General features: G+C 44.4%; 3 protein-coding genes across 6 annotated transcripts in view; 2 read left to right on the top strand and 1 right to left on the bottom strand.

The window, feature by feature from the left end:
* Positions 1-378: 378 nt before the first annotated feature.
* Positions 379-827, top strand: LOC117897798 (DNA-directed RNA polymerases I, II, and III subunit RPABC5). The gene is made up of 2 exons (XM_034806848.1): positions 379-565; positions 648-827. Exons 1-2 carry the CDS (start codon positions 471-473, stop codon positions 754-756), a joined length of 204 nt encoding a protein of 67 aa, XP_034662739.1. The 5' UTR covers positions 379-470; the 3' UTR covers positions 757-827.
* LOC117897797 (methionine aminopeptidase 1) lies at positions 768-2,212 on the bottom strand. The gene is made up of 3 exons (XM_034806847.1): positions 2,000-2,212; positions 1,175-1,912; positions 768-1,109 (listed from the first exon to the last, which is right to left on the bottom strand). Exons 1-3 carry the CDS (start codon positions 2,151-2,153, stop codon positions 877-879), a joined length of 1,125 nt encoding a protein of 374 aa, XP_034662738.1. The 5' UTR covers positions 2,154-2,212; the 3' UTR covers positions 768-876.
* Positions 2,213-2,607: 395 nt separating this feature from the next.
* Positions 2,608-21,138, top strand: part of LOC117896630 (dorsal-ventral patterning protein tolloid) — a 28,072-nt gene continuing 9,541 nt past the window's right edge. For all 4 annotated transcript variants that reach the window (XM_034805073.1, XM_034805072.1, XM_034805074.1 and 1 more), the window contains exons 1-2: positions 2,608-2,766; positions 11,819-12,439. In XM_034805073.1, the coding sequence (XP_034660964.1) occupies positions 12,001-12,439 (439 nt within the window). In that variant the 5' untranslated portion in view covers positions 2,608-2,766; positions 11,819-12,000. The remainder of the gene's footprint in view (positions 2,767-11,818; positions 12,440-21,138) is intronic.

Raw genomic sequence — 21,138 nt, 5'->3', positions numbered from 1 at the left:
CTGTTTTTGCAGAGCTTGTAGGTATATTAGAGGCAGTAAAGATGTCGAATATAAAAAGACACAGTAAAACTGTAATTATCTGTGATAGTCAAGGCGCCTTAAAGGCTCTGAAGAGCCTGGGTTAACTCAGAGCCATCGGAAGTCATTTTGAGGAGCAACCTTCTGTTGTTCCTACTCTTTACACTTACACATCAATCCATTAAATGACATTTCACTACTATATAATATGTTATACTCTTAAACACGACCACGCTTCTTAAGTAAGTATCATATCGTTTAAATTATAAGAACATTTCCAATGCAACACCTTGCATGCCCTCATCAACAACCATCGATAGCAACAAACAATCGATAGCAACATCCCCTTCGCAGTAGCGATTAAATACCAAAAATAAAAAACACATTTCGACTCGCGTGCAATTTTTTTGTTTTAATTTTTAAATTGACGAAAACAAAGCTTAAAAGACAAAATGATTATTCCAATTCGTTGCTTCACTTGTGGAAAAGTCATCGGCAACAAGTGGGAGTCGTATCTGGGTCTGCTGCAGGCGGAATACACTGAAGGGTAAGTCAGACACCACCAGTGGAGTCTCGACCGCGTTCCGGGTCCTTTTCTGTATCTAAGTCTACCCACACACTTATTGCAGCGATGCATTGGATGCACTGGGCCTGAAGCGCTACTGCTGTCGCCGCATGTTGCTCGGACACGTCGATCTGATTGAGAAGCTGCTCAATTATGCACCGCTCGAAAAGTAAACTTAGTCGGAGAATTTAGAAATTGTAGATTTTATTGTAAAAATTAAAGCCTGGTAAAAACCACAAAATTATGAGAATTTGAATCCAAATTGGCAGTGGCTCGGCACGATGTTTGCTTCTTTACATCTTGTCCATGAACCAGGGCTGGCCGTTGTTCTCGCGGCGCTTCGTCAGGATCTCACAGCCATTGTTGTTCACTAGAAGAGTTTGCTCGAACTGGGCCGAATACAGGCCATCGCCGGTGACGGCAGTCCAGTCATCAGGCCAGCTCTTGGCCTCGCGCACACCCATGGATATCATTGGCTCAATTGTGAAGCAATGTCCAGGGGCCATGACGCCGACAGTAGAGTTTTCTACAAAAGATAAAAGGGTCAAGCTCGTCGTCTATCATCTGGTTCTTAATAACATCTGAACTTACTAGCATAGTGTGGCACATTGGGTGCTGTGTGGAAGACACGATGTATGCCATGGCCGCAGTAATTTCGCACCACGCTGAAACCATGTGGGGTCACATACTTCTGAATAACGTTGCCAATTTCGCGATACTTGACGCCCGGACGCACAAGCTCGATTGCCTTTGTCAGGGCCTCGTGGGTGACCTGCACCAACTTCTTGTGCTTCTCCGAGACATTTCCGACAAAGAATGTCTCATTAAGATCTCCGTGGAACCCATGATGGAAGACTGTAACATCGATATTGCACAGATCTCCGTCCTCAAGCGGCCGCTTGTCAGGGATGCCATGGCAAATCACCTCGTTGACAGAGGTGCAGCACGATTTGGGAAAGTTGTAGTAGTTCAAGGGCGACGGATAGCAGTCTCGCTCAATAGCCGCCTCGTGCACCAGGCGATCCAGCTCGTCTGTGGTGACGCCAACCTCCACAGCCTTGGCTCCCTCGTCCAGACATTCTCTTCCCAGACGGCCTGCCACCCGCATGGCCTCAATTTCTTCATCATCCAGCACCTTGATGGTTGTGCCTCGCAGGGCCTCCTCCGAGAGCGACCGTCCCTCTACGTGATCAGCGTAGTCGGGTCGCTGAATGGAAAGCGGCACAGCGCGCTTGGGGGTCTGTTCGAACGGACGCAGCTTGCCGGTGAATTTGAACTGTGGCCACGGGTTGTAGGCCCCATTCTCAGCCGCGGTATTCTGTGCTCCACCTAAATTGAATAGTTCAAGTATTTTATTCATTATTTTGTTTCAAACGCGCACTAAGACTAAATAAATTTCATAATGTACATATGTACCTGCCAAGGCGTGAATAGCCTTGTGTTCCTTCCAGAAACCTTTGAAGCAGGGCTGCGAGCAAAAAAAGGAGCCCTTGATGCCCAGCTTGAGGCAGCTGGGGCATTGCAGAGTCGCCTCTTTGCCGCAGTTGGGTGTCTCGCATACTTTAGTCATTTTTATTATTTCACAACACAATTTTCTTGCCGAAAATAGGACAATAGAGACGTTAGTAGATTGGTATTGATATATAAACAAATCGAGTATTGTTGTGCGATAGGCAGAGCAGGCGATGAATCGGTATTTCTGCGAAATATATCATTTTATTTGTGCGCCATCGATATATCGAGGTAAATAAGAAATATTAAAGTGAATAAATTTGTTAAAATATAAATATAACTACAAGAAAAACAGGACCCTCCGTTTCTGACTGTTGGTAGAACTAACCCGCAAATTCTATTTTTCCCAAAAAGTTTCCTTTCATAATCATTAATAAGTACCTTTTCAATTTCAGAAACAGAATGCGCGCCAAAGATAGTTTTAAATTTACACCCCCATCAGTGTTCTATTCTGGCAAGATGCTATGCTTGTTTATATATATATATTCAACATCCCTACTGTTTACGTTCAAAACGCGAACAACTTCGGTCGTGAACGGACATGATTTTCGCAGTGGCGGGAAAAGAATATTGAAAACGAAAGAATATTGGCAACAAACTTGTTTGCAATAAATGGCAGAAGACAAATACCTGCAGCAGGGGCTAAAAGAATAAATCTCTTTGGTTCTAAAGTGAGTGTTTGTGTAGCCCATGGAGAAATGGTAGTGTTTATGAAGCGTTAATTGGATTATGATAACAACTAGATGGAAATGGTAGTTCGGTTTATTCAACAAGTGTATTTCGAATATGGGTACTGTGTGATTGGACTGCTGAACACATCGTGGCTGCCACGCTAAGCACTCGGTTTATTGTGTTTGGTTCTGTGTTTTCGAGAGTCACTTAGACCCGCGATCTTCGCACTCGATTCTAATTCGATTATAATCGTTCTGTGCATTTGAGTGTGTTATCAGTTGTTGGTTTTGCTTTTGCATTATATGTATACATATGTATACACGTACAAGGCTCGTAAGCTTGAGCAGACAACAAATGAACACGCCGTTTTTACCTTCCCCTCCCCCGGTTCCCTGTTGCTCTGTTGGTCTGTTGCTGATAGAAGCGCAGCATTCAATGGCTATAAATAACAAGCGGCACGCGGCGCACTGACTCTGCCTCTGATTGTGTGCACTGCTCTGCTCGCCTGTATCATTGCCTCTTCCTCAAGTGCCACTGCTCCCCGTCTTGGTGGGTGTTTTGCGTCTTTCGCTTCCTTCTATCTACATATTTACATATGTTCATACATATGTCTGACGACGCTGTGCGGTTTTCCAGTTTTCCGCTTTTCATTTCACACATCGCAAAAGTAAAAACAAAACAATAAAAACAACAAAAAAACCTCAACGCAGATCATCGTCAATTGCCAATCTAAAGGCCGCCGGCATAATTAAAATAGAATGTTATATTTGTTTTTGTTTTTTGTGCTGTTTCGATTTCGCTTTGTTTCACGAGTATGAATGTTCTTATACAATCTGTGTGTGTGTGTGTGTGTGTGTGTGTTGGTGTAGCAACTGCAATACGGAACCAGCGCGGAGTCAAGGTGCCCATGATCTCCGAGCAACGGCCACGACGATGCGAAATAGTAGAAGCAGATTGGTGTACCTCTTGGTAGCAACGAACTCAAGCGCAGTCCCCAGTCGCCCTGTCGCCCAGTCCCCCAGTCCCCTAGTTCCCCAGTCTTGCAGTCCCTGCCTGATCGCTGGCCTTTTATTCATTGTCTTTCTCTCCTTTGCTTTTTTTGGTCAACGATCCGCATTTGTGGCCTGTCTGCCGTCTACCGTTTGCCTGGGGCAGCGGCAATTAAAGGTAAGCTGGAAGCCCAAAAGGCAGCCTGCACGTCCGCGCATTAGACTTAATTGGCTATGGGTCTGGGGGCCCTGCGCTGGTTCCTTCTTCGGGACCAGGAATGTCGTCTTTCAGACTGTTGCAAAACTTTTTCATATGCTCCGCATTTTGTCTGTCAGTGCTAGATGGAAATTTATGCGTCGAGAAGAAAAGAGGCAAAATGAAATGGAAAATATGAAATTCAAAATGTGTGGGGGGACCGCACCCGCACTCTGAGATGCTTCAACACTTCCGTTTTGCCAGAATATCAACTTCCGCTGCCGAACAATTGTCAGCGGGAGGGTTGGCTGATGCAGGGCTGATGGTTGGGTGGGCGGGTTTGTGGTGCAGACCGGCTGGGACGACGACGACGACGACGACGACTCTGAACAAAAGACGCATATTGATATTGTTGCCCAGGTTGCTCACGCTCCAATAAACCCACCAACCCAACCCGCTCACACCCGGACTAACGGTGGGAAAAGGAGCTTTGGGAGCTAGAAAACGCATTTCATTTTTGCTTCACTGGACTGCTGCCCTTGTCTGTCCCCTCAACTGGCAAACATTTTGTGGCAACTTGGCCATTAAGCATTTCGTGTTTAAGCAGTGGCAGCACCAGCTCCCCCACCGGATCCCACACCCGACACCCTACTCCCACAAGCCCAAGGACAGCAGAAAGGAATAAAAATTGCCCGCGTATGCATTTCTTAACAATACTTCTCGCCCCGGACAATACTCGTACTTCTCTTCCTCTCTGTCTCCCCAGCGACAACATTTCATTTCATATTTTCTGCCAGAGCCACGCTTTGAATAGAATTCATTTTGATTTTTCCTTCCCTTCGTTCCCATTCCCTTATACTTTCCCCTTCCTTTTCTTATTCTTTTCCTCTTTTTCTGTTCTCTTTTACGCTCTCTGTCTCTACGTCTCTACGCACTTCACTCTGCTGGCGCTTAACAAATTTTTGCTGGGTTTCTTATTATACCCGGTACTCGAAGAGTAAATAGGGTATATTGTATTTGTGCACATAACGGTTGTATGTAACGCACAGAAGGAAACGTTTCCGACCCCATAAAGTATATATATTCTTGATCAGCATCAATAGCCGAGTCTATGTCTGTCTGTCTGTCTGTCCGTCTGTCCGTCTGTCCGTCTGTCCGTCCGTCTTGTTGAGCGCCTGGATCTCAGACACCATTAAAGCTAGAGCCACCAAATTTTGCATCCATACTTCTGTATGCTCACACTGTTACAAGTGTATTTCAAAAATGAGCCACGCCCCCTTCCGCCGCCGCAAAAGGGCGAAAACCTCCCAAATCTACAATTTTGAAGATAGCAGAAAACTAAAAACGCCATTCCGTAGGGAATGACCATATCTATCAGATCACCAAATTGGGATACGATTGGATCATTATTATAGCCACAATGAAGAAATTAATTTGCAGTAGCCAAACCCACCCCGTCCCGCAGCATTCACACTCTGCTTCGCGCTGTTTATGGCCTGGCCCCTGACACGTCACTGCCTCTGCCTCTGCCGCTGCCTCTGCCGCTGACTCTGCCGCGACTCTGCAGTGTGTGTTTCTAGGGGAGGGTGGCGAGCTAAAGGAGCGTGTTGGCGTGAGTAGTGTTGTTGATGTAGATGACAGATGAAGAAAAAATGTAAAATTTGACAAATAACCGCTAAAGTGCAGATGTAGTACTGAGTGCCGGGTATAAAAGTTGTGACGCGTAAGAAGCGTCTCACACGTCCCTTCTCGTTTTTTTATTTTTTTGTCTGGACCCCCACATTCTCTTGTATTTTTGTCCTGGAAATGTTGAAATTTTCGCTTTTTTTTGCTGTCGTAGCAGGACAAAAATTAAAAGCGAATTAAGTACTGACAAACTCGAGTGGGAAAAATGGGGGAGCCACACAGTATCTGGGAGCCGAAGATAACTGCAGCTAACATCAGGTGAATACATAACGACCTCAAAGGTGGCCAGCACACGATACAGCAATGGGACAAATCGTATATAAGATTTGAGTTATTTTATGGATATTAGAGTCTCAGTCTCTATATATTTAAGCTGTAGGGGTAGGCATCTTGGTCTCTTGTGTAGGCGTTACAGCTGTCGCCATGCTCCTTACAAGCATCGTAGCATCCACATCCTCAGCAGATACTTATACTGAAGAGACAGCCCCCACCCACACCCCACAAGCATCATCTTAAACTCCACGAGTTACGAGTATTTCTTTTCGTATTTTTACTTCATCTTTTGCCACGCCTGCCACTGCCACTGGAACTGCTTTGAATTTTTTCCCTTACCCAATTTCTGTTGCCATAAAGCAAAGTTAATGATATGTCGCAAGTGTTTGTCTGTTCGTGTGTGTATGTGTGAGTGCCACAGTGTACTAGTGTGAGTGCGACACAAGTGCGCTTCCACTTGGCTGAGTCCTGTCTTGGCAGAGCCACACGCTGGCACTCTCTTGGCCCCCCTCCTGGAACATGTGTAATTAATTAAAGTCTAAGCAGATTTTATATTTCACTTACTTGGCCCCGAACCAAGACCAATTTATGGGGTACATCATTTTACTTTTTGTCATATTTCTTCTGGTAATTATTATTCCCATAATTATTGCTTTCTCTGATAAAGAAACCTAATTGGAGTAGCATCCCCATTACTGTGCGCGTCGAGCGGCACTAATTCTAGTTCATAGTTAATGTAAAAAAAAGATTCCATTGCGAGACATAAACACAAATTTATGTAAATAATTGTTAACCTATCTTAAGAGTTCTACTTCCTACGTCTGAAATTTTCTGTGACGAGTACAGACATCTTTCTTTACATTTACAAGTCTCAATTTATGTTTAAATATTCCGATTTATATTGCCTCACACATCACTCATGGGCAGACATCTCCTTTAAAATCAAATAAAAGACCTTCTGTAAGCGTGGGTGTCCGCCCAAGTACGTATCGAACTTTATTCGAAAAATGTTAATACGCCGAAAAATTGCCCTACATCTAGAAGAGTTCCATTCAACCGTTCAATAGCTTCGATTGCTTTGGTCATGGTTTTGGCATTTTGTAGTTGGCCAAACTTAAACTTGGTCCACGAACTTTTCACTTTCCAACATCATCTCTCTCTCTCTCTCTCTCTCTCTCTCTTGCCCACAGATCGTTTTCGCTTGCATGCATTTACATGCCAGAAGTTAAGTCGCCAATTCCCCCACAAAATTCTCTCGCTTTGTGCCTCGTCCTTTATGCTCGTTCTGGCATCCCGTTCTGGCAGTCAGCGCGCTGTGGGGTTTCCATATAAATTTGTACAACGGTTGCCTTGCCGTCACTTTTATTTGCCAAATTAAAAGGATTTCACTCGCTTTTCATATTTGCATTGTGTGTGTTTTCCCTCATATTTTTTTTCCTTTCCATATTTTATCGCCAGGCTGGCAGGCGTTGGGTCCTGGGACTGGGACTCGTCGTTGCCGACAATTTTCCCACGCAATCACCATAAAAAGGAATCTTTGCCGCCATATTTTTGCTGGCGCTGCTTCCCGGCAATTGTTATTCATGGCCCGAAACAACAGGGGCATCATCATCAACAGCATCAGCCGTGGCAGCAGCCGGGTATTCAGGATGCAAAGGTGCGCATCCCAGCGGCCCAATGGGCCATATTCTGGCCTACACCCGCTCCCACCCAGTACCAGTCCCAGTCCCCGTTCCAATTCCCAGGCCACAGGCCGGTCGTCATTTGTCGTTGTTAGTATTAATTATTTCTTAACTTTAGTACAGAGGCCAGCCATCAGGATACGGTAGCCGGAATCGGGGCTGCGAGCCAAGTTTATAAATAAATCGCAAATTCTTTATGAACAGTGAGCAGAACACAGCTACAACAGTCCAGTGCTGGCCATTGGTGTTCATGGCCTCTTGGCTCTTATCTGGCCCTGTGGTTATTTGCATCACCCGGTTTCTGTTACAGATTATGGCAATGAGGATGCGACGCCCGGCCGCTGGTGGGTGGCAGTGGTTCCCCCCATCTGTCTGCGAGGTATTTTATGGCTGAACTTTATTTACATTCACATGCAGAGCAGCTAAATAATCAGGGCTTGCCTTGTTCCTCATCCTACTCCTTCTGCAAGCTTTCCCTCATCCGCACCATCCCCACTCATTTCGTGTCGTTTTGACCCGACTCGGCCACAGTTGCAATCACCTGGAGCTTGCAGAACGGTGGCTGGAGGCTGGGTGGTTGCTTGGTTGGGTGCTCCTGTCCCTGGACAGGGGCCACAGGTGCTAGGTAGCCAAGTTTAATTATTTGCCGCTGGCTTTGGATTCGTCCTGGTTCTGGCCTCTGGGGCTGCTCGTGGTCCTGCCCTCTAGCCCCTGTCTGTCGGTGTGTTTTTGTCTGTCTGTCTGTCCCAATGTTTGTTTGTCCGTTTGTTAGTTCAGCCGCCTTGCCTTGGTTGCATTTTGCGCTTGTAAAGCATTTTAAATCGCATAAAAGTCGGCTCCTGCCAGACCCAACCAGGGTCTCGGATGGAGGCTGCAGAACATCGGATTCATTACAGCATTTCACTGCTGTCCTGCCGTTGCAAGAGGAACGCTTGCCTCTTCTGCGTTCGTAATTGAAATTAAGTTGTTTCCAAATTGAGGCACGCTTCTACATCCCCTGCTACCCCTCTCCGCTCTGCAGTTTGCCTGAAGCCATGCCATTTCATTCATTTCATTTCGATGCAAAGACAGCCTCCAAATAAGAAAACTTGAAAAGTGTGTCCAGAATGAATTAACCAACTCAAAGCACAACAGATCCAGATGACAGCGGAATACTTCTTTAAGTTTTGTCAAATATTCTCCATTTCAATCGGTTCTGCTCTTTAAATACCAGCTACACATTCCTTTGAATTTCATTTGAATTCATATCTTTAGCCGGAGTAGTTTACAACTGCAAATGCCAACTGTCGGATGCGACAGAGCAAATCAAAATTAGGCAAACAAAGAAGTTGAAGGGAGGGTACACTCGGGATGGGTTTCGCTTTGGAGTCTTGTCAAGATTTGCTCTTGTAAAACACTAAAAATTTCAAAGGCGAAATGAGAGATGAATGGATTGGGATTGAATGGAATGGCATGGGAGGGGAGGTGATAAAACGGTGGTTGTTTGGATAGATGAATGGATTGGTGTGAGTACGATTCGGTTTTTCTAGTCCAAGCTCGGTTTCCACTCACTTGTCGGTGGAACCGGAACCTCCCCCGCTCGAGAAGAACGAATCTCCAGCTACTTGACGCTTGTCATTGTCAGCTCTTGTAGTTGGAAAGTTGCGAGCACTTGACAAGCCTGATTGATGGCCCTGACTGCACGGAGGAGTGTGCCTGGATGCCAGAATGCGAGTATCCTGCTGGCTGCTTGACTGGCGCGCTTATCTCCTATCATCTAATTAAACTAAAAGTAAATGGCGCGTGCCATTTTAAAATGACATTTAAAAGCTTTTAACTGCTCCATTTATGCACAGAGCGCGAAAAGAATCTGACTTTAGCTCTGAATCCAAATCCAAATTCGAATCTGAATCTAAATCAAATTAAATATCGCTCAGGCTCGACTTTGAACAGATCCAAAGAGCATAAGTAGGTAAATTAAATGGAAATCGTATTTGTTTATGCTTCTATTTTGTTTACGTTTATGCATTTATTTGTTTACGTTCCCAGAACACAGATCGCAGCGTGGATTGACCCAGACCCAGAGAGCTCTGATAATTCCATCTAGTCCATGTGGGTGCGATAAGAGAGAGAGAGAGAAACAGAGATAGAGATAGATATAGAAAGACAGAGATGAGAGCAGTCCAATTGCTGGCTAACGGCGGGAACCAAAGAGAGGGAGAGGTAATGGTGGCCAGGCAACCTTAGCTTCAATCAATTAACATACTTTTCAACGATTCTCAATTTCCTCCCAAAGACGGGAAAAGCTAAAGAGATCTGAATGGGCAGGCCCCCACAATGGGAAATTACGCTTAACTTTTCTTTGTTTTCTTTTCGTCTTCTTTTCCGCTGGCTTATTTAGTTTGGAATTTATCAATTGAATTTTTAATTCCGCTTAAATGAGAAAGTAGCATCGTCATCAACTTTCCCAGCATCGTTGTCGTTGCTGTTGCTAGTTGGCCCCACGCGGCGTATACGTAATTATGCTACCATGGATTATGGAAATGGCTGTTGCTGCTTTTCCTTTTTGCCTTTCCACCTTCCCCTCACTCGCTCCCCTGCTGCTTTAGGTCCTGCTGTTGCTGCTGCCTCTCCTACTCCTGTCGCCTCCCTCAGATCCCCGCAATTTGTGCGGAGTGAAATTAAAGGAAATGAAATTAAGAAAATATGTTGCACTCCTTTGGCTCTGGGCTGTGCCCCGCAACTGTTTTGTTTGGCTGCGAAAACTTTTGTCCAAGGATTGCCCGTTGAATTGTCTGCGGGGTGTTTGGCTTTATTTGTTAGTAGCCTGTTTCTGGCTAAATCGTGTCCCACCCGCCGCCACATTGCCACAAAAGGCAACTTAATTTGCCATAAAAAGCCAGCCGACTCGTTGATTTGTTTTGTGTGTGTAAGTGTGTGTGTGTGTGTAAATGTGTGCTGCCGGAAATGAAATGATTTAATGAAATTGCCACAATTGTTGGAGCAGCAGCAAAATCAGTAGCAACAGCCTGATGACAATGGCAATGGCTACGGCCCAACATTCAAGTTAATTGAAAAGGTTTTGTGAATTGCCTGGTCCTGGATTGCGTTCGAGCTAAGCGATTTTTAATTACCCGATATTGTGCAGGGCTGTAAAGGTGGCTACCTGCCTGCCTGCCTGCCACTCACCTTCTATCAGCCATCGCATCCTTCGGCATGAAATTAATTGAGTGCTAAGTTGATGGTAGACGCCATTTACCTGGACGCCTGCCTACTCTCTAGTATATTTTCCTTTCAGTTCCTACCTATGTATGTGTGTACCTTCCTGACTCCATGGCACAGCTGCCGGATGGTTTCGCTGAAATTGTACACCTCTTTTGTTTTAAATGCTTGGTGGCAGCTTCGGAGCAGAGCGCACACACACACGCCAGCCTTTATGAGGGCCCGAGGCGTAGATGTATACTAGATCCACGCACACTTTTCAACATAGACGAGATTCTGTACAATTTTCTCGTATGTAAATCAGACACCGGGTGTGCATTGATTGCCCTGAAATGAGTCTAACCCGACAGCACGACTTGGGCGGGGGCAGGGGCAGGGGATGGGGCGTCTAAAAGATACAGCAGCATGTTGCATTAACATCTCACTCAATCTGGATGAGATGTGCACGGTCGGAGCTGCATAATCTGCTCGGCATTCGATTGTCAGGCAGCTGCACACATGGCAGCCGTAGCGTCTGGCTCGGAATGAGCAAATGAATCCACTTTGATGACATTTCTCCTTCGCTCAGTATTCAAATTGCAAACGTGGAGCACTGCTAGATAACGCACAACGAGAATATATTTATTTTTACTCTACTAACATCGAGGAATAGCAATTCGGCTTGCCATCTGATCTGCATTTGAACAGTTTAATCCTAGAAATATTTCCATGCAAATTCTGCTTCAAATTACCCATTGAGTTGTGTGTGTGAAAAATTCCGTTTCATTGCAAAGACAATAAAAGCAAATCGTGAAATCTTTCATGGTCAGGGCACAAACAAAATCAATAACGAGCTCTATCTCATACAATTGTGTGTCATTTGATAGGACAAAGGGTTATCAGCGGCACTGAGAGCTTTTTCGAGTAAAACAACATAACAACAACAAAAAGAAATACAAAATAGTACTAGGTCTGATGGAAAGCTGAATGAAACCATTATTATAGCGTTTAGTTTAATGATTCTGTGGTCATTTTTCAATTGCAGGCCAGGCACGTGCTCAGCTAAGCGAAAATGCAGAAGTTTTAAGTAAAAACTGATAGGCACAACCGAACCAGCACTCAGCGACAAGCCACAGAACGTGCAAAGAGGCCGAGTGCCCCCGTCGAATTGTGTTAAAAAAAGCAACAAAAAGAGGGAGCAAATCTGAGGAGGAGAGACCCGCTTCCATGCCGGCAGCCGTGGAATCGCTGTGGATGCGTAGGAGGCACGGCACGGCCATGAGCTACACGAACTTTGCCCTGCTGATGGCCACGGGTCTGTTGGTGCTTATCTCGGCGCATGCCAAGAGCACCAGGCCCAGTGGCAGCGGCGAGCTACCGCCCCTATCCACGGATCACGTTGCACTCGCCGAGAGGCATGCCCATGCCCAATCGGCCTCACATCCACACACACATCAGCTATCCGGCTCCGATGAGGAGCAGCACCAGCTCCGGGCCATGCATCATCAGCATAGACAGCAGCACCGGGCACATTCGCATCCACATCCGAATCTTTTGCGGAACAATCGACGCACCTACCACAGCAAATACACCATCGAGCAGCTGATGCGCCTGCAAGTGACACCAAAGGTATCCGAAGACATTGACATGGATCCCTGCAAGGCTGGTGAGTAGGACACACAACACATCTCTCTCTCTCTCTCTCTCTCTCTCTCTCTCACTGTGGCACGGAAATGGTTTCGCATTTGCGTTGCTTCAGTGCAAACTCTACTTTGGCATAAGCCAATCTCTAAGCCATGGACCTATACGGGATTCTTTGGGAAGCCTCTTACCGAGTCTCCAACCAAGACAAAAGCTTTGAAAATTGTGTTAGCCTGGAAGTTTGAGTAAAAGCGAAAAGTCTTGTTAACTTGAGTCCCACACACGCACACACACACACACACACACAAACATGGCAGTGCTCCCCCACACTCGACATTATTTATAGCCACCTCATGAAGTACCCTCGGATCCCACCCGTACACCATCAGTCGCTTGTTGCAGTGTTGAAAATTAAGCGCCATTGTGGCATGCTTGGCGCTTAGCTTTCGCTTCTTTTCCAACCAGACCAGATCAGCTACCTCCAGGCAGGAGTCCCATCCTCCTTCTCTGTCCGTTCGATTCAATTGAATTTACCTGAGTTTGCACAAAAAAAAGCACGGCGAAATAATAAAAAGAAAAAACCAAGAAGAAATATATAAGGAAATTGACTGCGAGAGCAATGCGAATGCGTTGAGCTGAGCTGAGCTGGGCTGGAGGAGCTGAGGAGCTAAGGACGTATCAATGGCTGTCTTCTTGTTCCGTGTCCATGTCCGTGTCTGTTGCTGGTTCTGGTTCTGGGTCGGGCAGGAGTCGAGGAGCACCATTTTCGATTGCAATTTGTCTGGCTGGAAGTACGACGAGTCTATAAGTATTTGCTCACATCAATTGTCAAAAAGTTATACCCCCCACAACCTACTTACCAACCCACATAAAGACATAGATACATACATATATATGTACATACATTCCTCGGGCGGAATACCCCTCTTGAAGTATGCGTATATTGAAAAGCAAACGACTTCCGCCCTAGCCATCATTGGCAATGTGCCTTCCAGTGGCTGACTGTGGTAATGGCAATATGAAATGGACACAAATTTCAATTTAAGATAATAAATATTTATACAACACCATTAATAGTTCAACAGCCAAGAGAAAACCATTAATGAAACTTTTATACAACAATGCTGCCATAGTGAAAACGAAAAATGTGCGATAAATTTTTATGTTTTTAATTTATGCGTATTTTAATGTTTTTTCGGGCTGCATTCAAAGTTTCATTTTGAAGTCGGGAAATGCAATTTTCTCCCATTGTGCCTCTGCAGACTTCGTCCAGTTGAATGTCTTTGCTTGGTTTTTCGATTCCCAGATAAGTCACACCCCCACATATATCATCAATATGCATACGTGCCGCAAAGCGATAGCGATGGGAAGATGAGGAGTGCCAGGGCCCACCCTACTCGCCACAACTCCACAATCAATCATAGCTGCTTTGAGCTCTTTTTAACACGGTCGCGTTTTTTGGCGACCCAACAATTAATGAATTGTTTGCTGTTTGCGTTTTTGTGCTGCCCCACAGAGAATTGGGTCAAAGCCGATTTATAGTGCACACGGATACACCAACAGCACTGGCTGAGCCAAATGAATGGCATCTTAATGTATGCAAATGCACGCCACGTCCAAGTGGGTCGAGAGGAGGGTCACCCGGGGGATCATTTTGGAGGTAGGAGTGGCAGAGCAAAATAAACAATTTTTCCTTCGGTTTTGCCCCGCACAAAGCAGAGTAATTGAATTCTGAAGTGGGATCAAATTAACGGTGCGGCGTGGGGTTTCAAGGAGAAATTGGTAGCTAATCAACGTTCAATTGAAGTTGGCGCAATTTGAAACTCGAGAATTTAATTTGCCAAAAATGTGCTGTGCAATGCATACATGAGCATCCCATGGGTTTCACCCCTACTTGCTCTGCTTTACTCTCACATTCCCCAAAACAATTTCTGAAAACAGTTAGGCTTCATTTGGTAAATGTTCGAAAGTTAATTAAGGACTTTGAATGTTCTGGTTCCCATAAGTACGCCACAAAGCCGCACTGGCATAGAGATTCCTGCAACATAACGTGCTGGCACACACCTTAAGAAATTTAGTGTCTCAAAGCGAGAGTCCTGTGCAGTTGTCGCTAATTAATTTGCATACACCAAACGCACAAAAGTTCTATCAAAGGGTTTCGATGGGGACAACCCAGAGGAGAATCGGGAAGAGCAGAACAAAGCGATGGTAGTGCAGGAAGCTGTGCACGCAGGGAGGCGTGACTGTGGTCGCACACAAGAAATCAAACCGCAAATGGCACTGCAAATGTGAAAATGGTGCACCACGCGACCCTCCAAGTGCCCCAGGACTCAGACCAGACAACTAGGCAAAGCTGCCGACAGTAATGACGACAACAGCATCACAATAACCACCGTCAAGACAGAGCCACCAAAATGTCAGCCAGTGGACTGGCAGCGATGACGATGGCGTTGGCTTCAAGTGGCCTGGAAGGCATCGTGCACTCCAAGTCAAACAACCTGCCCAAGTGACTGCAAATAATTTCCCCCCCACCAAAACTCACACTGGCACACACACATACAGATGGGGAGAGTGGGAGAGAAAGGGGAAACCACATTGATAGAGCTCTGGCTGCGTGGCAGTGGCTCGACACGGGCTCGGTTGAAAGGCAACAAACTAACGCCGCCTCTCATTGCCGTTAACTCTCTCGCGCATTGAAATAAAAAGGCACTTGGAAGGCATTGCATGCATAGCACAGCACAGGGACAGAGACATCAGAGTCCCGGGATGGTACAGGTAGAGATGGGGCCAACTTTCAGTTGAAAGCATCGCACGCAACATAACTCAGGAACCACATATATCAATAGAACTTATGATGATGAGACCCCAGAGTAAAGATAAAAAGTCTACTTTCCCAGTTGGTCGTGAATCTTTGTGAGAAAAAGTTAAAGTATAAACAAATGCTTAAAAATAATAAACAGTGCAATCACAATATGCAGCATTTTTTTCCTGTAAATAGGATGCTAAATCTATTTCTGTGAATTCATGCCGAAGATAAACAAACTTACAAAAAAGGGAAATACATAAATCCCTCCATATTTCGCAGTTTTTATACTGTATAAATGCATCATCACCCAAGTTGTCGTATTTCGTGCCCAGCTGTAGCTTGTGTGCGTCCCATTGCCAGCATGAAAGAAACGGAGAAATGTAAAGAAAAAGCTTACACACAAAGAAACTACAAATCCACATATAAAGCACCGTTTATCCAACCATAATCCAGCGGCATAATCCACCGTTTTGATTCGTATATATACATAAGATTTCGTGCCCAGCTGCACTGCCGCTGAGTCCATCCCTAGGCCATGAGCCAAAGCCAGAGCCTGAGCCAGGGCCTGATGCCTGAAACTATTTACAATTCGCACTTTTAGCGGCATTGTGTGCAGACGGATTGAGTTAGTTTGTTGCCACTGCGAGGGGCAGACTGTCTGAGGGGGAGCACTAGCGAGGATATTGGGTGGGGTGGAGCAGGCGAAAATTGTTGGGATGCTTACCGCAAAAGAGCCAACAGGATCAGCTTACAAAGCCGCAGAACGAGACAGCGCTGAACGAGGCAGGGGTGAGGCCGAGCATAAAAACTTTTCGTGAAGAGAACTTTGCATGCTCTTAATTAAAAACCGCAGCTATATAATGAATAACTTTATTTTACGTGTATAAATATATACATAAATTCAATTAATTTCCGGATATTCGTGGCAAACAAAAGGCTTTCATTTTAATTCCAATTAATTTGTGGAGAGCTAAAATATTCGCAACTGTTGAAGCTCGTTCACATTAAGCCGGAAAATATGCAATAAAACTCCATCATCATTTATTTTGTTTGTAAGCTTCATCTCGGTCTTGATGTGCTCTCGGCTATGCTTTTCACGTGGAGCAAGAAGAGAATCTTGTTGGCCTTCAGGCAACAGAAACAAAACTAAAGTTAACTTGTGATGAAAAAGCAGACGCCGGAAATGTTAGCAAATCGGAAGTGCCAGTGCTAAAAGTAAGAAGCAGCTGTTTCTTCTCACCCACTCAAAGGATGAACTGCTGGAGGAGACTTTCCTTGCCATTGACTGCACTTGTTGTTCCGCTTTGAAGATAGAATTTTCCAACCACTGCACTGCTGGGACTCCGCCTCCTGCGACAGTGACCGCAATTTATATAAATTTTCACATGAAATTTATTGCACAGACAAAACACAGAATTGCAGCAGGCGTGTTCGACCAGTTTGTTTGGCAACATTTTAGTTGCATTTATTGAAATGACATTCCCTGGCTGCTCTCTCTCTCCTCTCTTTGTGTTCCCAGCTCTATTGTGCCCCGCATGCAAACCGGCAGAAACATGTGTAAATAAAATAAACTTGCATTTAAACTGTTTGCATAATTAATTAATGCCAGCAAGAATGACAGAGCAGAGCCCTCACACACACATGCATGAACAAGTGTTGCGGGTGGGGCAGAGCGCATTGGCGAGGGGCTGGGGCTTACGCACATGTAAGGGCAGCAGCCAGTGGCGCCCTGTGGCAGCCAGTGGCAACATAGTTACCAAACGGCATCGCATCCTTCCGGGGTAATGGCTCAGCTCAGCTGCATTCCGTAACTTTTTGCTGCATACTTCTTGGCGCTATGCTGCATGCAACCCCACCAATACCAGTGCACGTACCATATCTTCTTATTGCGTGTATATATGTAGATGTGTCTGGGCAACCTGTTAGCCAGAACTTGTTATCGTGCTGCTGTCTGTTCAGCTGCAATCATTGTTTATGCAAATTGGCATAAATAAGCAAGCGGAGCAAACAAGCTCGAAAGCTGCTCAGATAATGCCACAAAACGAAGCTTATGATTTGGCCACCCTCAGGGGGTGGAGCCAACTCACACAAAATCACATAAATACACATTTGTACAGCCATATTTATATCCCACTCATGAACGTGTATACATAGTATGTCTGTGTACATATGTACATTTGTTTGTGTCTGTGGGATCCCCTGCAGCTGTGGGCTGTGCCGTAATTTATGCAAATCGCATTTTAAATTTGCAAATGTTTTTTTAATTGTTCAGCCAACAATCTGCTGTCCCAAATCCAAATTGCAACTGAAGGGTGAAAAAGGATAACAGCGTCTGGATATGCATATGTAAATGGCATTCACCAGACCAGAACTAAACCACAATTTATAAATCTTTCTCTCTACTGTGTACCATTTCTTACAAGTAGTAGTTGCGTTCTGATTTTTGGTCTGTTTTCAGCATGAACAGCAAGACAAATTGAATGCATTCTTGGCTCTATTTTTTTAAAGCAAATGCAAAATAAATTCCAAAAGAAATTCAATATGGGATTCATGCACATATGTATATGGCAAGCAACATAAATTCCATATCCACTGAAGCATGCATCCAGCTTCATTTGCAGCACTTCAGTGCCATGTTTTCTCTTTTTGTGTTGCTTTATTTTCTTTATTGAAATACATACATTCAGATAGCATGATTGCTTACATGTATACAGAGTGGCAGGAGAACCAATTAAAAATAGTAAAAACCTACAATACTCGTTGCTTACAAATAATTTTGCTCCGTTAAATGAGAAATAATTGAGAGTTCGTTTAGAAAATGGATTTCAATTACGGTGCTGGCCCTTCAACTGCTTCTCCGGTTCACTGTTCATTTCCAGCATTTAAACATTTTTCTTTAAATATTATGAATTCCTGCCCTGGAATGCTTTTGGTCCTGCTCCCCCGAAATGCCTCAATTTAATTTCGTTTTATTTGTTTTTTTGCGAAAAGTGATTGACAAAAATAAACCCGGGACAGACAGACATTGGCAGGCAGTCTTTGCATCTCTTCTGATGGCACAATTATCAGATGGAACTGCAAATGCCGGGAATGGTAGCTCTCTGTTGCCATGGCGCTGTCAATGAATGTACGCATGGACTGGGTGAGCAGTGGCTGTATTGTGCATCGAGAGTTTATTGAACCCGACTCGTAATGAAGTGCCACCGAAACTTGAGTAGGTGTGCTCCCAGTAGCTGTTCCTAGTCATGAATATGAACATATGTACATATGTAGGTATGTACAAATGCATGTACACATCATATGCACAGGCTGATATGTTCACACATCACACGAAAATTGCTGCAAGCAGTGGGAAATGTTTTCAGCCCCATTTCAAATTGAAAATAAAACAACGCGCAAAAACAAAATATATTTTTTTAACCCGCGATGCTGTGGCAAAAGTTTTTCTAAAAACGCTTTGTGCAAAAAGCGGCAGTGCAGATTCCGAGCTGTTTTGTCTTTTTGTGGGACGCAATGGAAAATAGTTTCTATATTTGTGCCGTAGGTGCAAAGTGGTTGCTGTGGGGATGGTGAGGGAAAGCCAGGAGAGCTGCGCCACACACAGCTGCAGCTGCATAAATATTTCGACGAAGTTGTCCATCATAAATCTGGTACGGGAACTCAAACATTGGCCATCTATTGTTTGCCCTCAAGTCCTATCTGCGATTTGGTCTGCTAACGGAAGTGGGAATGGAGCTTTGGCCATGGGCATGAACGGACTAGCACACAGACAAACTCAAGCGCACATGAATATAAGCCTCAGTGGCTTTATAAGCCTAGTCTGGGCTATTGACGGGATTCTGTGTGGCGGCAGTGCCTGGCACAAAACATTTCAGATCTGGGAGTGATATAGGAGCTCTTTCAATTGATTGATGCATGTGGTGAATGCAGACAGACTGTACGCGTACCCGTTTAGTGTGTAGAGGATTGGGTATTTATCTTTAATTTGCCTTTCCTCTCCAATTGCACACCATTCAGGAATCTCTTTCATTTCATTATTGGTGGGGGTAGACCCATCCGCTTATTCCATCTGCATTGCAGGAAATTTTCAAATACATATCTCTGTAGTTGATTCGATTTTGTGCTATCATTTGACACCCCTTCGATGCGTGACCCTCAACTGCCTCCCATTTCCAGTGTTTCTGGTGTTCTCTTCAAACCCTCTAGACAGAAAAGCGTTTTCTCGTCCTCTTCATCTATAAACATACGAGTAGGTATAAATAAGCAAACAAAATCCCCCCCACACACATACACACACTCGCCTGCCACCGTTCATAAAAAGTAAACAAAGCCAAAGCCTACATCGAGCACAAAACAAAAATCACTTCCTGGGTCACTCGTCAAATCCATCGCCATCGCCATAGCCATAGCCGCCATCGTGGCCATCTTTACTATTCGTACCGAAAAACCCGGAACTACTGTCGCTGCCGCTGCTGCTTCTGTCTGATGTCTCTGGCCAGTCGTTGGGATTTGGAGTCCGAGTATAGCTAATGGTTGAGGTCTTCTTGGTTGCTCTGCTGCCGTCGGATTAGTTTCTGCCAGCCATATATATCCTTCCTTCCGTTCCGTTCTGTCTCCATTTGAGTGTGCCACTCTCCTCGCTATGTCTGTGTGGTTTATTTGCCTGCCTCTATTTGCTTTGATTTCATCTTTAATTTTGGCCAACGCCTGTCTCCGTGTACACATCCGTCTGCCGGCGATTTCCCCTGCGACCGCTTATCAAAACATAATTCTCGTCATCATACAAACATACATCTGTGGATGTCCGCCCATTTAAGCTGTCCGCGGGGCGAAGCCTGCAAATTGAATTTCATTGTTATGGCTATGGTAATTAATACACAGAAACATACATGAATAAGAGGTAGAGGATGTCCAGCACACATATACATATCCTGCTACACACACTCACACACATGCATACAGAAAGACACAAAGATGCTGTAATGGGGGCCATTGCGATATGCATATGCATTTCCGCCCTCAATTCGCTCGGAACACACCACCCAACGAGTAGAAGCTTATGCATAATTACATCCATACATATTCAGATTGCTGGCAGGGATTTAAAGGCCAAAAGGGTTAGCCAGTCGGGTCAACGTCAGTCAGCCAAGGCTAAGTCTACTTACACTGGGTCATGATGCTACCCATATGTATCTCTGGCATTATGCGAACTAATATGAATAATTACCTCCACAGCAACTGCATTTGAATATTCGTTTCTACATAAGAGAGTACATACGAGAGGATGTATACAAAATTACATTAAAAATTGAAACGAATATTGAATACACAATTTATGTTCAATAAATAATTTCAAAAAAATAACAATTTAAGTTTTTTGTACATGTACGTTTATGTAATACATAACTAGACATGAAACCTGTATTTACAAACGGATTTAATGATGTTTATTTATGTTTAATAATTACCTCAGAGAAAACAGAAATTGAGCTTAATTCACAGAAGGACTTAATTAAATTTGCTTTGTTTACTTAATCTTTTGTGTTGTTCGAGAGACTAATTTGAGTCATTGTTAATTTCCGTTCCATTTATTTGCAGTTTGCACGCCTGCTTTCACCTTTCCAGTTATAATATAGCTAATCACTTGTGTTTTTGACTTGTTTTGCTTAAATTAAGTCGCGCAGTTAGAGAATGTTTTACAAATGAGCTAAGTGAACATTCTGCTACCACATGAAAACAAAAAACCTTAATTGAATTGAACAACTCCCAGAGATCCAGCACATGAGTTGTTTTAGCCAATTAGCAGTTTATTTCGGATCCTCTGGCAATGTTATATCGAAACTCTTTTTTGCCAGAGAGACATTGGGTTGTTTAATCGCTTGTGTTTTATTTGAGCACATTCATTTTATTTTATGACA

The sequence above is a fragment of the Drosophila subobscura genome, chromosome O (assembly GCF_008121235.1).
Source record: "Drosophila subobscura isolate 14011-0131.10 chromosome O, UCBerk_Dsub_1.0, whole genome shotgun sequence".
NCBI classification, from domain to species: domain Eukaryota; kingdom Metazoa; phylum Arthropoda; class Insecta; order Diptera; family Drosophilidae; genus Drosophila; species Drosophila subobscura.
The sequence above is the reverse complement of the archived record's forward strand: the minus strand, read 5'-3'. Positions and strand labels throughout refer to the sequence as shown.

What these genes read in the sequence shown, in the direction of transcription:
- LOC117897798 (XM_034806848.1), top strand. Translation starts at nt 471, where the DNA reads ATGATTATTCCAATTCGTTGCTTCACTTGTGGAAAAGTCATCGGCAAC. An exon ending in CAGGCGGAATACACTGAAGG is followed by an intron (nt 566 to 647) that starts GTAAGTCAGACA and finishes CACTTATTGCAG; the next exon opens with CGATGCATTGGATGCACTGG.
- LOC117897797 (XM_034806847.1), bottom strand. Translation starts at nt 2,153, where the DNA reads ATGACTAAAGTATGCGAGACACCCAACTGCGGCAAAGAGGCGACTCTG. An exon ending in GGCTATTCACGCCTTGGCAG is followed by an intron (nt 1,913 to 1,999) that starts GTACATATGTAC and finishes TATTCAATTTAG; the next exon opens with GTGGAGCACAGAATACCGCG. An exon ending in CAATGTGCCACACTATGCTA is followed by an intron (nt 1,110 to 1,174) that starts GTAAGTTCAGAT and finishes TATCTTTTGTAG; the next exon opens with AAAACTCTACTGTCGGCGTC.